Genomic DNA, 17,058 nt, shown 5'->3' with positions numbered 1-17,058 from the left:
GGGGTAGGGGTGGCATGTTGTTCTTTTCCCCAGAGTGGGAAAAATTTTGGAATTTTAATTTCTGAAACGTGAGCCCAGTTGCTGCTTTCACAGCCCTTCTCCCCAGCAAACCCCACTCATCTCACAAGGCAGCCTGCTCATCTCCCCCCCGCGTCAGTCATCTCACTCTGCCCCGTGGTTGGTGCCTTTCCCGACCCCTGCCACCCATCACACCTCTTACACCGGCATCCCGCTTTCCCAGGCCAAGACCACAGGGATCCCTGCAGCTCTCGAGATTCCAGCTTGTGAAAGAGGGGTGGAGTATAAATCACGGTGCTTCTCCTTAATATCGGCCTTGATCTGTGGATGCTTTTCCAAGTTCCTCCCCAGTTTAAGCCGTCACATTCTCCAAGGGCACTGCTGAGTGTCTGCAATCTCCTAATATGTTTTTTTAATCCTGATTTTGAGCCCTGTCTTTGTTAGGGGGAGGATAGGAGGTGGTGCTTTAACTGGGTAGATAGTTTAGATGAAAACTCAGGATAGCCAAGGATTTACCCATGACCAGATAATGCACATTAAAATTATGAACCATCCTGCCCAAAAGAGGCTATAATGGCTTAAAAGTACCCTTTCCTCCCAGTTGATGTAGCCCCTGCCAATCACGTGGTAGCTGTCGAGCTGCACGCGCTTCCTTATTTCAGGAAGAAGTTCTTCCCGGAGAGGGTGGTGAGGCACTGGAACAGATTGCCCAGAGAAGCTGTGGATGCCCCATCCCTGGAAGTGTCCAAGGCCAGGATGGATGAGGTTTTGAGCAACCTGGTCTAGTGCAAGGTGTCCCTGCCCATGGCAGGGGGGTTGGAACTAGATGATCTTTAAGATCCCTTCCAACCCAAACCATTCTATGATTCTATACGTAAATACCCAAGATATTAGATGATGATGTAGCTGATACGCCCTGGTGTGAGGTCTGTCGGCTGCAGCTATCCCGCTCCCGGTATCCCACACGACAAGGGTGCCTCTGCGTGGAGCTGCGCCACGCTGTGTCGACACGCTCCGTGCCACCGGCAATGAGCACACCGGTGATTTGGCACTTGGTGTTTTGTTCTCAGCTTTCAGCACTTCGCTGTTCTCGCTTCATGGGTTTGCACCTATGTGATACCGCCTGTGTGCTCAAACTCCTCCATGCCTTCTGTTAGGGCCATGCCTGCAGAAGACTGTGCTACTCCTTGAGCAGCAGTGAGTGGGGGTGTTTCTGCAGTGCACTTGGGGGTCTCGGTGACCAGGTTCAGTGCTACACAGTGGCATTCGGTCTGAAGAGCTTGAGATGGGGATGAGGAGGAAGGCTGAGGCTGAAGGTGCTGGAGGCTCTGGTCAGTCCCTGATGCTTCCAACCATGGTGGCATGGTTGGGTAGAACCTTCTCATAACAAGCACATGTTTTACTGTACATCACACCGCAGGGAACGTCAGTAGCTCGAAGTGGGCAAGATTCTTCATTCCGTCTTCATCTCTCACGCTTTCCCTCTGTAGTTTCTTTCTTGACCAGCTAGCAAGTAGTGTTGGGAGAATGCTGGGTGATACTGATATCTGTCACTCGGCACTTGTGCTTCAGCGTTGGCTGTTGCTCTTCCTCGGTGACAGTTTCTTGCTTTTCTGTTTTGACTTTTATTTTTACATTACACTTTCTGCTTCTCTTGTTTCAGAAGAATCCATTGAAGATGTGGAAGGGCCCAATGAAACAGCCGGTGATGCCGAAGAGCCTGCCAAGGAGCAAGAGAGTGGAGGGGACAAGGACCAGAGTAAATGGACAGGTGGGTTTCAGCCCCTCTTTTTGTTTAAATCCAGGAAAGGATGTGTGAGGAGCAATGGTGTGCAAAACTCTTTCCTTAAATGACCGTGCCACACGGCACTGTCAGCACGACCTGAGTGTCGTCCTTGGTGAGGTCTTTGGGTGTAGCTTCGTGACACACTCGCGTAGTTTGTGCCGTGGTCGATCGTGCGTTCCCCCTCCCAGCTCCGAGCTCGCGCTGGGGCAGTGGGTCGGAGCTCCCCTGTGCTCAGTGCAGCTGGTCCCACTGTGGGCAGTGGGAATCAGCAGCTGGCCGGGGAGGGGAGGGAGAAGAGGACTGCCCCTCCTGGCAGCAGCCAGCACTTAGGGCGGATTAAGCATATCATGAAACCTCACCCTGTTTTGCTAAGACTTGAGAGACGGTTAGCCTGCTTTTTCACTGTGGTCCTGGCTCTGGTAGCAAGGTTTTGATGGAGAAATGCAGAGCTGAGAGGTAGACCCTGTGCTTGTGCGCTGTTAACTGCTCACTTTCTGCTGGAGCCGTGACATCCTGACACGGAAGCTGCAGATGTGGGACGTTACTTATGTTGTTGCAGTAGAAACTGTGAAAGGTTTCTCTTTGCAAAATCCTTGGATGGATTAATTCCAAAGGTATTAGGCTACTCTGTCTTTCCCAAAAGATGGTTGCTCTCTTGTAGAGGTGAGTGGGAGGAATCTTTTAAATATTCCTTCCCTTTGAGCAGAAAGCAGCTGGAAGATTGTCCTCTGGAGAAGGCCGTTCTCCTCAGCTGGCACTTGCTGACCGCTTCAGTGTAGGTGTGGAAATGGAGGCACTGGAGGTGGGACTCATTTTCCTTGACCCAGGACAGAGCAGTTCTTACTCCCTATTTCTGTTTTTGCATGGTAGCCCGGTCAGTTTGCAGATTTAACAGTTGCTTGACATGATGCTTCTGTCACTGCACAGAGACCCTTCTTCCAGGCAGCCTTCTCCTGCCATGTTTGTGATTGCCTCATAGTAACAGCCAAAGAGATATTTCGGCTTACACAGTCTTCAAAAGGATGGAATGTTGTCTTTCACCTCAATACAGGTTTAATCTCAGCCATTGGAAGATGTGTCCAAACTGCTGAAGAAAGCAGGCTGTGCTTTAATGCTTGGTGAAACTCACGTTCTCAGGCCAGGCTGCACTCGCTGAGGTTGCTCTGTTCCCCATCACAGACCCATTCTTCAACCCAGAGATGCAGGTTTTGCTTGGCTGAGGGTGATTTTTAGTCTCTTGCTGTGTGGGATTGTGTTATCCTAAGTAAGAGCACACATCATAAAGTTTCACAGAAAGATGCAAGTATTGTGTATTTACTGAATCTCTTAAATGGTAAGCAGGGCCCTTTGTCCAAACCTGATGCACTTACAAAAACTGATCTATGTAAAAGGGTAATTTTATATGTTAAAACATGTCAGGAAAAATGAAGAACCTAATTTTTAAACCCTTTACTATCCAGAAACTCTGAATTTGATTAGCTTTATTTCTTCATCCCACCAGTGAAATTCCTAACCCATTTTTGATGTTTGTCAGTGAAACAGCAGATAAAAAATTGACATCATCTTGAGTCTTCAAAGGGCAACACACAAAGGAATGCACGGACCATGTACGTAAACCCACAGAGCTCTGGACAAGGCTGAAGAGCACAGCCTCAGCCAGATGTACATACCTGCTGTTGCTGAATTCAGGTCCAGCTTTCAAACACGTAACAACGTGACCTTTAAAGCAAAGAAAAGTTATCCACTGTACATAAACAGGTCCCACACCTCAGTCTTGCATGGTTTCTGCTTTTCAAGCTCCCTTGAGGAACTTGGCTATGTTGGCATGGCCTTCTGTAGCTCAGACATGGAAAGGAAAGGGGCTAGGGGAGGGTATTCGTGACAGTCACAGAAGACCAGTGTCTCCGTGTACAGGAATATCAAAACACCATGGTACAGATTGAGGCGTAACCAGGGAGGCACACAGGCAGGATTAAGGAAGTACTCGCTCGCTGTAGGAGGAGACTGCAGGAGACGAGCTGGCCTGCAGCTCAGCCCGGTGGGAAGGTTATCAGCCAAGATGCCAAGAATGCTAAAGAGTGTAAAGCCTTCTTTGCACTCATTTTCACTAAACAGACCAACCACATGAGAGACCCGAGCTGCCTGTGCCGGCGGTGCTGTAGGGAGAGCTTGTCCTCCAGCAGTGAAGGCACAGGCCGCAGAGTGCTTAAGCTAGATGTTGTCACATCCGTGACCTGCTCCTTCATACCTGGGTGTTTTGTGAAAGTGACTGGAGCATCCTCAGGCCTGTCAGCAGCTCTCTTTTGGGAATTTACAGAAAATGGGGGAGGTACCGCAAGGAGACAGGCATGGTGCTTATCCTTGACTACAGGAGCAGCTGAGGAACCGCACACCTGCCAGCTCCATTTGCCCCAGATTTTCCTGGGAATTGACCAAACAACTGTTTGTAAGTACTGACGGGAAGATAATGAGTAACAGTCGACACGGATTTGTCAAGAACAAATCATGTCAACACGACCCAATTTCCTTCTGTGTGAAGAAGGTCTTGTTTGCAGTCAGTACCTCGCATGTCTTCCTTGGGAAGACTTGTGATGCTGCTTTTCAGCACGGTCTCAAAACAAAGCTCAAGCATTATGATGTAGGTGAAAATCTTATGGAATGGGTGCATTTCCGCAGTGCTGGAAAGCTTCCTCTGACAGATTGTGTTTATTTCTAAGATTGGGGTGTCAATAAAGTTGAGGAGCAATTTCAGAACGCCCAAACAGCGCAAACATCCCAGAAGAGAGCATGGTCTGCAGCGTGTCAGCTGTGAGGAGAAAATGGAATGAACGGACTTCTTTGTCTCAAAAAGAGAAGACCAAAGGGGAGGACAAGATAAGTCGCCTTGTGCATCAGATGCTTCTGAAAGGAAGGAAATAATGTGTTCTCCATGTTCAGGATGTAGACAAGAAGAAGTAATGGCCTTAAATTGAAAGGAGAAAGATTGAGGTTAGATAATAAATAAAAATCAAATTCTCCTGGTACACCTTGTGAGGCACTGGAATAGATTTTCTGGGAAGGTTCCTCAGCGATCTTTCAGGATAGACGAGGTGTTGGGAATGAAGTGGGCACAGTTTATCCTGCTTTGGATGGACGGGCTGACCCTCGGAGGTGCCTCTCAGCCCTGCGGTTCTGTGAAAGTGGGAGATGGGTGAGGAGGAAGCGGAGGCTCGAAGCCGAGAAGGAGTGTGTTGAAGTGGAGGTCGATAGGCCTGTTTTCTGCTCATCATGCTGCAATTTGTTCATTACAGTCCTTAGCAATTTACTCACTTTTTGCATCTCAGTTTGTTAACTTCACACCGGGGCACTGGGTGGTTATTTCTTCCGTTTTCATGAGGATTTGGGAGATCTCTAATGAAAGGTTGAGTATGTCTCCCAAGCCTCCTCGGCACAGAGGCGTGAGTGATGAGTCGGGGTGGCTCAACTCCTCTTCAGTACATATGTCCTGCCCATGGCAGGCGGCACCAGTGTCAGTTTTTGCGCTGAAAGGAAAAACCTCTCCGTAAAATTGTAAAAATGTCTCCGCTGCAAAAGAAATTTATCGATTTGGGGGTTTGTTTACTTTAAAACGGAATAATCTTAAGCAGAAACACTTTTTTTTTTTTTTTTTGGGGAAATACTTTCCATTAAAATACACACGTGGAAAACTCCATCCCAAATAAGGATCCCTTTTACCTTGATTTTCACACACATCTTTGTGGCTCCTAAAAGATTTCTGGGAAGCAGCAGTGCCGTCTGCTTTCAGCAGTGCTCACGCAGCCTCTGATCCCCTCGGCTCCTAACAGGCAGCGGTGCTTCACGGGCACTAAGGCTCTTACGTGACTCCTAAAATACCACGTGGGGAGCGAAGGGATGATGTTCCCTCGTTCTGGACAGGACCTGTTTGCTTTCTCTTTTCCTTCTCTCTCCAGCAGTGGGATTAAGCAGCGCCATTCGGTGCAGCCCTCTCCCACTGGAGCTGCCCTGCCTGCTTCCCTCTTTCTGCTCCAGAGCCCTCCAGCTCTGTGCTGGGGAAGGGAGATGCTCTTCGCCTGATGGCTGAGCGTTAGAAATTATCTCATCATGACTAACGTGAGATTTATCACAAGCAAAACAGCAAGGAGGAAAGAAATCGTGGCTATTCCCGACTCCATTTTTAAGGCAGGATGTAAATGATTAATATTCAACACATTGGTTTCCAGCTAGATCCTGAATCAGACCAGGGTGGATCAGTACAAGACTTTGGAGATTTGAGGTGGGGCTTATATGTATTTTCTGACTGGAGAAAAGCACTTCATCTGCAGTGACCCAGCTACAAAAGAGACTTTCTTAATGCACCGTCAGTTGTATAGATGTGCAATATCAGATTTTTTTCCACAAAAACAAGAAACAAACTCGACTTAAAATATAGATTGAAATGAAATATTTCTAGAGGACTAGCCTGAAGGGCTTTTATTTTTTTTTTAATGATTTTTTTTTTTTTTTTTTTAATCCATGATGCTCACCTAACACAGAGCAATTAGTGCAATGGAGCGTCCCTGATTCGAATCCGTGGTAGATTGCTATTAAAGGAGGTATTAATGGGCTGCCGAGAGCTGGGAAATTGTTGCAGAAAAGTGTGTTTATGGAGTATGGTGCTGGCAGGCATGATTTCAATCGGATTTGACATGTTTAACATAAATGTATACTGCACAGCTCCTGCAGTTTATGAATAATTCCTACAGGCCCACTGCCTTTCTAATTACTGAAATTGAAAAAAACAGGTCAGGCACATCCTGACGGAAATCTATTACTGCCCCTCCCCCCGCTGCTGCTTTTTTCTGTGGGTTTGTTTGGGTTTTTTTTTAAATATATGGCGTTTGTTGAGCACTTAATGGTTGGGATATTCTGTGGACCAGAGTAAAGATGAGGGGAGAGCGGGCTGGGAGGAAGGGAATGAGGGGCACGATGGAGTGGCTCTCAGCCCTGGCTTCTGTGTGAAGGAAACCTAGGAGAGGGGATGGGGAAGCACGCTGTAATTGTGCTTTTTTCATGAAGGTTTACGAAGCACAAAAGGCTCCCAGGCATCAGCTCAAGCCCAGGAAAACAGCCAAACCGGGTGCCTCCGTGCTGCGGCTTGTGGGGGAGGCTGGGCTCGGAGCAGGGCACACTCTGGCTCCCAGGCAGCACCCGCAGGTGCAGGGTTTCTAGTCCCTGCAGGGGCAAAGGGGAGAACACCAAAGACCCATTGGCCCTTCCCCAGGGAATGCCGTGGGATCCTCCCCGGGCTCTGCCAGCTGGCCAGGGCCCCGGAGCATCCCCGGTCACCCTCGGCACAGCATCCTGGCCTGGCTCTGCCAGGCTCGCTCAGTCCTGACCCCTCCGCTCCAGTGGGGCTCTTGAGCCCAGCCATGTGCACAGCATCTTTGATTCTTCCTTGTGCTCAGCCCGAGCATTCTTATGACTCTCTTTTGAACTTTTCTGTTTATACCTAGTGAAGTATGACTACTTAAAAAAAATTAAAAGCAGCAGAATTACCGATCTGGCCCAAGTGGAACCGTTGTTGATGTCTAGCTGGGAGAAATGGTCCTGCATGCCCCGAACTGGAGCCATCCCTCCCGACTTGCACAGCTGCTGGCTCTCGGCTGTTCGGCTGCCTTCGCCAGCTGCTAATCTTGAAAGCACGTGCACTTCGTGTTCACCACAGCACAAGCCGGTTGCCACCCTCCCCAGCAGCAATTCCACGCACTGACACTCAGCCGTGTGGCATTCCCTGCTGTCTAGGATATCCAGGAGCACGGAGCGGCCGTCTCGGTGGCACTGCTGGGTGAATTGCTGTGCGGCAGCGGAGCCTGTCCGAGGGCTGCTCTACTGTTTTCAGTGACTCTTCACGCACGTCCTTCGATACGTTCAGGTCTCTGCTGGTATCTCTGCAATCTCCTCTCCACGTTCGCTCTTTCCTCGCCGGTAGTTTCTGCTCACCAGGTAGCTGTGTGCTGCTCGGCAGTGGTGGTGATCCCTTCTTGCTGGTTTTAAGGAGTTAACAGAATTACTGTTGTTTAGACCATCTCCCAATCTCAACACATCGATTTTAACAAATTAGTTAATATGGATTCTCATGGTAGGTTAGTTGAAATATTTATTCAGTTGAATTGGACAGTAATATTCACACAGATTGATAGCTGGCTCAAGAACCATATGAAATAGGTAAATGTAAAAGATTATGGCTTGTTTCCTTTCAGCCACTTTGTAAGTTAAAAAAAAACCCAAGATTTCCCACGGGTTGTTTTCTCTCCCCCGGCGCCTTCGCTCTTGGTGCGCTGCGCCGCGGTGGAGCACTGCGCAGGGAGCCGACGGGGATGAGCTGATCCGCAGGGCTGTGGGGAAGATCCGTGGTGTTCGTGATGGCAAGTGAAGCGCTGCCTCCACGTGCCCCTGGTGCTGCCTGGGGTGTCACCGCGACGTTTTCTGGGTGCTCTTGTGTTTGTACAGAGTGTGGCGGCCAGGGCTTCTGGGTACTGTGAAATGAATATTTAATAGTAATTCAGTTGTTCATACTCACTGCAGGCTGGAAGGTATGACGCAGCATTAGAAAAACAAATTATTTGGCCATTTTCAGAGCCACGTTTCTGAAAGGCAGCAATAAAGGTCTGGGTGCAAAAGCGTGCTTGCAAATCTCGGTGTGTTTACTTCTGTCTATCATGCGACCACGTTATTTATCAAGTACAGAGTTGAAAAAAATACTGTAGAGCAACAGGCAATATACAGGCCTGTTAGTATGGCTACAACATCTTATTAGAACGAATGGTACCTTCAGGGAATAAGGAATGTAAACAGACAGTGTTTCAGAAAGAAACATCCGACCCTATATTATTAAGACAGGAGGTAACGAACGGGCAGCGCTGTATCAGTGTTGGATGCCCAGGTGCCTATCGTGCAGGCCAGAGCCCTGCTTCGGCGTCGCCGTGGTCTCTCGGTGAAGGTACCTGCTCAGCTATTCTTGCTGTATTAATACAAACCCTGTGTTTCTGTGGGATAGCAGCCGTCTGCCAGAGAGGCTGAGACCGAACCGTTGTGCGCCGTTATTCCCGGCTCCTGCGCTGCTGGTAATGGAGCTGCGCAGGTGGGTTTGGACCACGGCGCCTGGCCTTGCCCACCACCCGTGGTGAAGTCTGCGTGAGCATGAAAACAGATAAACCAGTCCGCTCCTGTCTCGGGATTTCGGGAGAAAAACCGCAGCTGTTTTAAGGATGCTGCTCCGTGAGACCCATGCAGGGGTGACAGCTGCCGTTGCGGGCATTCCCAGCTGCAGGGCTGTGCAGGAATGGCAGGCAGGTCGGTCTGGTCCAAGGGCTTGTGATGCTGAGTAATTGCTCCAAGAAAACATCAGGGGAGGTTTGAAGAGGGAGGCACCACCAAATATGGAATTTTATTTTCCATCGGGCAGTGAAAACACAGTTCCCTGGTCCCACTGAAAACTTTTTCCCAGGCCGGTTGCTGAACTTAGTAGGAAAGGGTTTTTTTCAGTAGACTGGGGGCGGGGAGGGTGTTGTTTTTTAAATCAATGGAGATAGCAGAAACCCCACTGTAAATTTCTAGGGCAAGTGGCAAGCTGGTTTACGGAATGCAGGGAGATGAGAACCTCTGGCTTACGGAAAGCAGCATGAATTAATAATCATTTAATTGGCTTCTCCATTATGTTGCTGGGTTGGGAGATGGAAGTTTAGATGAAGGGGCTGTCAGTGGTACTTTAGCTAAAAGAACCTGATGGCTGGGAGGTGGGGTGGTGACTCTGTTCCCACCAGGATGGAGAGCAGGCAGCTTTGGGGACCCTGGCCAGTTTTGCCTCTGGACCGAGCAAAGGAAAGGTTTCCCACTTCCAAGCAAGCATCCCATCTCACCTCTGAAATAACGCCTGGGAGGATTACTCTTCCTGAAAAGCAGAAGCTGCCAAGGAAGAGCGAGAAGACAAGTATGTCTCCAGGAAGTGCTGTGGTAGGCCATCCCGCCTGCAGCCGCACCATCCCGTTGCGCTTGGCTTTCAGGTACATTTGTTGAGAAATGCAGATTTTTCTCTAAAGTCAGCAAATCTGCACTAAATCCTTTTAAAGGGTCAAAATAATAAAAATACTTATGGATACATAGTCATACATCATACTTTAAACCCAGATTCCTTTTTCTTTTGTGCACGGCCTGGACCTCCAAGCGTGATGTTGGACATGATTAGGGCACGGGCACTGTGCTTCACCTTCTGTGGTGCCGAGCTGCCATTCGGGGCCGAGGACGCTTTGTCCCGTCCACTCCACGCAGAGGCGAAGCTCCTGCGCAGCTGCTGGAGAGCTCTGCAGGCAGGTGCAGAGCTGCATGTCCTCATTTCTCCAGGCAGAAGAGAGTTCTTAATTCCTCTGATCTGTGATGTGGACTGAATGTGTCACTTCATGTGTTTGGCTGTTTATCAACAATAAACTTTGGTCTTAGTGTTAAAATTCCCACTTGAGCTGTCAACTCAAAAAATGACACTTAGAACAAATATTCAGTGTTCTTATTTCAGAACTCTGCCACAAACCAGTTATTCTGGGGTCTGGACAATCATTAATAATTGTGGTTTTGAAGGATTAAAGTTACGGGTTGGATCAAGTGCATTCAATAAAATTGGGCACTTTGGAGATGGTAAGTGAAAGTAAATTTTAATTACCTTTTACTTTTCCCTAATTCTAAGCAGGCTGCTTCCCAGCAGAAAGGAAGTAAGAAAATACCCTGTCGTGACTCGAGAGGTTATGGCTAGTGTTCAGCAGCTGCAGGCTAGTTGCCAGTTGGGTTGCTGAATTTAGTCACTGCATCTGAAAATATCACGTTGGTGAGCTGCTGGAGGTGGTGCACAGTGAAGTTGGTGGCAGAGGGTGAGGTCCAGGAGCTCCCAGAGCTCCTCGTACCTCACTGTTCCAGCGCAGATCCCACCACGGGTGCGGACACCCGTGTTCTGAGTGTCCAAGGCTCACCTGGGTTTATTAACGCGGTTCTGTAGGTGTTCCCTGGTTCTTGCTCTCTTGCCAAAACTGAAAGTGCTGTCATACTTTATTTGGAAAGGTGGTCCATGTCCATGAGCAGAGGTTTCTCCAGTCATCCCTTTTCCTCCCTTGCGTCCGCTGCCCCTCTTGCAGGCTGGCAGTGCCAGCACAGCTCGTGGCAGCACTTGTCAGGAGGTTTGCAGAGCAGATGACACGCGAAGGTTTGAAGCAGCAGTTGACAGACACAGAGCTTAGAGAGACCCTGCCTGGACCACGGAGGAGGCACAATCACCGTCTGGGGCAGAGAAGTGGAAGGGGACCCAAAGTCATGGCTGGCATTGTCAGCCCAGCCCAGTGCAGGGCTGGAGCAGAGTTTGCATGGCTGCGTGACCGTGCTGGCAGACCTGGGGTCTCCAGGCGCTGGTCCTGATGCCTGACTGCCTGATTGGGGCTGACACTTCACTGTCCGAGGTCACGCTGAGGAGTGGACGATGTCAACAGCAATTAGCCTCTTCATTGGGGCCACTCACATCACACAAGGCTTCGGCAGGGTATTTTAAGGGAAGGTGGTCCTCCACCTGTCATGGTGTTGGGACGCAGTGGTGGTCTCCACCTCCCCAAACCCACCGGGAGGGACCGCTTTCCTCAGCAGAGGAGCAGCGCAGGGGAGTCTGGGGTCGTGTCGTATTTCACATGCTCCAAGCACGTCTTATTAGTAGGAAGTAAGGGAGACCAGCTTTGGTCCTGTAGGCATCTTTATTGACTTTGCAGTTCTGACCCCAGGGAGAGCCTCGGGTTCAGCCAGCAGATTGACCTGAGAAGCGGCCCATCGTTCCGTGCAGGGGGCAGAGAATTAGCATTGGTGTCCGTAAGTCAGCCCTGACACCACAGACTTGTTTTACGCTGGAAACTTGAGGTTTGGACATTTTAATGGAGTTGGCAGCTTGCTGGGGTCATGTGGTTTTGGTTTCAGGTACAGCCTGGACTTCCCATCTGTGCATGGAGGCTGTGTAACCAGCCAGGGCTGAGATACCAGGCGTGCTGCGGGGAAGGCAATCACCTCGAAGCAGGCTTTGGCATGGCCAAGCCTACCAGGAGAAATTTAGTAGCACCAGAGCTACCCCATCTCCCTCTGGCAGTATTGTGATCTGTTTGCAATACCTGTTTTCCCTCTCCTGGAAGTTATTTTGCCTCTGTTTAGCTGAATGCTTAGAGGTGGAGTCTGGCAGGGAAGGAGGTTAGAAATGGGGATTGTATTTCTTACTGTGATGTGGTACCTTTCAAAACACCGCTCGTGTCAGGGAATGGAAGCAGGATCTTTGAGAAGGAAGCAGTTCACCCGGATCTTGCTCTGACGGCATCCTCTGAAACAAGGAGCGGATAGCGGCGGGTTCACAAAGAGAATAAGAGACAAGGAGAAGAGTATGGGGGGACCGGTCTAAGAATGCTACAGTGCCTTGTTAATCGGCAGCCGATCCATCATATTAAATATCCAGCTGTCATATATTACCTTTCAAGTGAAAATGAATAACTCCCATTAAGGGCGAAATGGGTTTGAAGTCGATTCGAGACAGATTAAAGTACTGTTATGAATGTGTGTTCGGGGAGGAGGAGACGGGGGCTGTGTATAATATACTTGTCCTTACAGTTTTTAAATAATAGATGTCCCACAAATTTATGTACTGCAGGCTGCCAGGGTTCGGGGGAGGGGTAAAGGTCAGGGATGTGCTTCTCGGAGTGCCTCAACTTGCACAGTGTTTTGCTGTTGACTTCTGGGCTCCTTTGCCTTTTCTGAAATAAAATCCCCTTTCCTCAGCTTGTTACAGCGTGAGATCGTCCGGGTCTCGTCCCAGCACTGGCTGTAGGTTGGGTCCTGCGGCCGGTCGGCCATCCTGGTTTTGGTGGGACGTACCCTCAGAGGCACCTGGGCTGGGCTGGCCGCTGCTGTCCAGGTACACAGCAAGTCAGTAGGGTTGATGGCCACAGCTTCCAGCCATTTCCAGGGCAAACATATCCCAAAGCATTCATATGCAAATCATGCATTGTTGAGTCAGTCCAAGTGCTCCTGGAGATGACACATTAGCCTTCGTGTCTGGCCAAGCATTTGTGTGTCCGACATAAACACAGGGCAGGACTCTCCTGCACCTAACAGGTTGTAAGGACCCCACAGAAACAGCTTTCTCTGCTTCTAGCTACAAATGACACAGTTCCCTTACTAGGGAAGACAATCCAGAATAAACTCCTTTTGGCCAGGTGTGCTTTGTCGGATGCAAGTTGGTCCCTGAACTCATCCTCCTCCAACACCTTGCGATGTGTTTCAAGAAAGAACACCAGAGTAAATGGCAGTACTGTCTTGCTCCAACCTAAGCCTCTTTTGGGTTGTCCTAATGTAAATCTCTTTTCATTGCAGCGCCAGCCAGCCAGGCAGAGAAGGAGCTGACAGAGCCTCCAGCATCCTCTAAACGAGTATCATTTCCCAGCAGCTCTGAGTCGCCTCTCTCTTTTAAATGGTCAAAAACTTCAGAGGAGACCAAATCAGAGCAGGTAAGGAAGAAGAACCGAGCTTTTTTGTGCATCTGCAAGCAGGTCATTTGTTTCATATGTGCCAAAAGCAAGGAATAAAATAGGAGGAGGAGGATGAAAGGAGATAACTGGTGGTAGAAGGCATTGAATTGTTAAAGTCTAGCTGTAAGGAAAGAGGAAAGCAGCAGCTGTAACAATTGCATGATTCATTTGTCTTGCTCTGCAGATGTATCAGTGTCCATACTGCAAGTACAGTAACACAGACGTGAACCGCCTGCGGGTGCACGCCATGACCCAGCACTCAGTGCAGCCCATGCTCCGCTGCCCACTCTGCCAGGACATGCTCAACAACAAGATCCATCTGCAGCTGCACCTCACCCATCTGCACAGTGTGTCACCTGACTGTGTCGAGAAACTCATCATGACGGTAAGTGGCTGCGTATCAGGCATGTCTGCTGCCTTCCTAGCACAGATGAGGAGTGAAGGGATGGCCTGACCCGCGCGGGCTAACCTTGCTGCAGTGGGCAGCTCCTTCATCTGTCAGGGCTCCGTCATCGGGGTTTTTCCCATCCCTGCATGTTTTGTCTGCAGAGACCATCTTGTCCGTGCTTGAGCACTGTGTAAACTGGCAATGTTGCGGTGTTGACTAATTTCCCTGTGAAGAGATTAGAATAAATACGATTTCCTTTAACTACTGAGGTCATTGCTCGGGACCGCAGTTTGCACAGAAGCTTCTGGGAGGTGCGGTAGCTGATGCGCTGTGCTGCTCCTGTTGCAGAGAGAAAGTGCTCGTGTGTGGATGAGCGCTTCCCAAGACAGACAGACAGGGTGATTAAGGTAGCATTACAGGAAATTAGATACCAGGTTTCTGCTTAAAATATGATTTTAAGAACCAATAGAGTAACTTCCCTTGGCAGTCTCATCTCATGGAGGGGAGACAGTCCTATTGTGCTGCCCGTGTTCAGCGCTTCGTTCACTTAATGAGGATCATTGTTGTGGTCGTATGAGATAAGTTGGATCTGTTACTTCTGTGAAGAGGCGCTCCATCCAAAATTACATTGCTTTTCTTGTGTTACAGTTGTCTTTTTTCAGGGTAACCTGAACAAGCAAGGGATGTGCTGCCCTTGGCCCAAGGGAGGTGGAACCTTCAGGGATTGTTGAATATTGCAGCTACTGTTTCAAGTCCTGTTTTTAAAATGTTTGGAAATGCCTGGTTTTAAATTAAAATTTAGGCATAGGCAGCTAAAATTCTCTGAAGTAGGAAGTTAGCCACTGAAGTGTGGAGTGAAAGTGGGCGAGATAAAGTCGACTGTCTTCACGTAGAGCTCCGAACTTGTAACAACTCTGCTTCTCAAGTTCTTTGTCAAACAACGTTGTGCCTGTGTACAGATTGTGATTGCTATTGCAATGTTCTGATGGGGACCAGAAACTTCTGTCAGCAGGTTGAGGTTCGGCACACGCATGTTTGCACCAGGCTCTTGTTCTATCCTGCACATCCTTGTTTTAGCACCTAGCGTGGGAATCCTCCTCCAGCACCACCTCTGAGGAACGAAAGGCATCCAGGTCAAGAGCCAGTGCTTGGTGAGAAGTAGTAAATTAACAGTGCAGTGTTTAAGTTCTCATTTGGGAGATCTGGGCTTGTGCTCTGGCTTGCTCTACCCCAGAGCCGCTGACCCAGAGTCTCTCTCTGCTACTGGCACACGTGTGGTCGTGTCTGCAGCTGCTGGACCTCTTCCGCAGGACTTTTACGTGCTGTCACGGTGCAAAAATATTTATAAAGGCTTGCCCCACTCTCCAGCACTCAGGAACTTGCTTCAGTAAATGACATTTTTGAATCCCAGAATGTTTCTTTCATTAATTCCCTTTTCATAGGTTTCACATGAGTGCGCCTTTCCATTTGCCTAGTGTCAGTTTAAGATACAGGTAGAATTAATAAGGCACATTTTCAAAAACCCTTCTAAATTCACAAATGGGATGTATTGTCAGATTGCTACACTGTTATTTCTGTGGTATAATCTTCAAGGCAAGGTTGTGTCTGTATTTAAGAACTTGTCGCCAAGTATATAGTGAGTGTGTGTTTTGATTCCTGTCGGTTCTTTCTCTTTGTGAGTTTTTTTTCTTGCACCCTGTTTCTGCTTGTTTTCTCCTTTCACTGATGATTCCTGACAGTGGAGGCGAATAACACTGTTTGTCGTAATACTAGTGTTCTTTATCAACTCGCTTCCTCTGACATCATCTGAGCAAGCACATGCAGCGTTGCCCAGCTTTTCTCTTACAGTTCTCTCGTCTTCTCTTTCTGTCACCCTTCCAGACCTCTTGTGGTTTCTTCTCAAATGCCTTTATGCTTTTTATCTTCTCACTTGCCTTTACCAGCCACCTGTCGTCTTGTTTCTTTGTCCCCTCTCTCGGCCTCATCGTGCTCCGCAGGACCCGAAGGTGCTGCGAAGGCTCATGGAGGCCACAGTTGGACCAAAGCTCCCCACCGACCGTGAGAACCACGTCTGCCCCAAGAACCTTAAAAATCCAGCCAGGCTGACAGGTCCCAGCCCTCTCTAAACAACAAAATAGAGGGAGGGACAGCAGTTCAGTAACCCTGTGAAGCCGGCTGTGCCCACAGGCTCTGTCAGGGCTCCGCTCTGCTCTGGCGAGCACTCGTGTGCCTGGGTCAGGGATCTGTCCCGTCACAAAGACCTCGGTCTCTGCGACCTGCATCCATTTGGATTGATGGTGCTTAGTGTGTAAATACCTTCTGAGGACTTCACTGGTTCTCGTTAGCTTCTAACTAAATTGATGGAAGACATTTTGACCTCACAAGACCACTGAGCAGAAGCTGAGCCCCTTCCTTACGCCAGCAAGCGTAACCAGTTTGCTAAGGGTATCTGTTACACTGGTGTGAAATGGTTCATTTCTGAGCTGGGCTGTCAGCAGAACAGGCAGTCTGGAATGGGTGTTGTTGGGCTGGTCCATCCTCTCGGCCTGCGCCGGTCTGTCCTCCAGGATACAGGGAGACTGCCAGAAGCCACTCATTAAGGAGCTGGGGACACCCCGCAGAGGAGGCAGCCAAAGCAACTGCAGTACTGCAGAGGACAGTCCCCTTAGGTGAGCGCATCTCCTGTGCTGGAGCAGGGTCTCGTCCTGCTGTGGGACTTCTGCTCAGAACCGTGGAGACCAGCTGAGCCACGAAGCTCATCCTCTTCCTTGTTTCTGGCCTTCCCACTTGCCATTGCTGCTGCCGCTGAGCAGCTGTTTCCTTTGGCACCCAGGGTTAAGTCTGGGGAGGAAGACTGCCTCTCCTGCCGCAAGTCAAACAGCATGTGGGTCAAGAAGGCAGGTCTTTTTTGCATTAAATGACAAATATTTTGAGAAACCAGTATGGCTTGTGCAGAATGTGGTAGCATCAAAGGTTCCTAATTTTGCTCATTCTAGCCAAGATTCTCGTCCCGGTCTGGCGCGTGAATTGGGTCTTGGTGCCACCGCGAGGGAATTGCAGTCCAGTAAATGGGATCCAGGTTCCTTTCGACACAGTGTCTTTGCGCTCGGCGTTTGGAGGAGGCTCCAGTTAATAATACCTTATCAGACGCCTTTCAGGAACCTGCAGTGTCTAATATGTCTGTTGCCATAGTAACGGCTGCTTGCTTGTGTTCAGCATCTCAGAGCTGGCTGTTCCATGCCCCGTCCTTTTCATATCAGCGAGCAGCCGCTTGCTGTCCCATGGGACGCCCGGGT

General features: G+C 49.2%; 1 protein-coding gene across 1 annotated transcript in view; it reads left to right on the top strand.

The window, feature by feature from the left end:
• Positions 1 to 1,681: 1,681 nt before the first annotated feature.
• ZFHX3 (zinc finger homeobox 3) overlaps positions 1,682 to 17,058 on the top strand; it is a gene marked incomplete at both ends in the record, with an annotated part of 33,064 nt that continues 17,687 nt past the window's right edge. The window contains 3 exons of the mRNA XM_010152730.1: positions 1,682 to 1,789; positions 13,220 to 13,353; positions 13,559 to 13,759. Coding sequence (XP_010151032.1) covers positions 1,682 to 1,789; positions 13,220 to 13,353; positions 13,559 to 13,759 — 443 coding nt within the window. The remainder of the gene's footprint in view (positions 1,790 to 13,219; positions 13,354 to 13,558; positions 13,760 to 17,058) is intronic.

Source organism: Eurypyga helias, unplaced genomic scaffold (assembly GCF_000690775.1).
Source record: "Eurypyga helias isolate BGI_N326 unplaced genomic scaffold, ASM69077v1 scaffold10180, whole genome shotgun sequence".
In the NCBI taxonomy this organism is placed as follows: domain Eukaryota; kingdom Metazoa; phylum Chordata; class Aves; order Eurypygiformes; family Eurypygidae; genus Eurypyga; species Eurypyga helias.
Note: the sequence above shows the minus strand (reverse complement) of the source record. Positions and strands in the feature narration are given on the sequence as shown.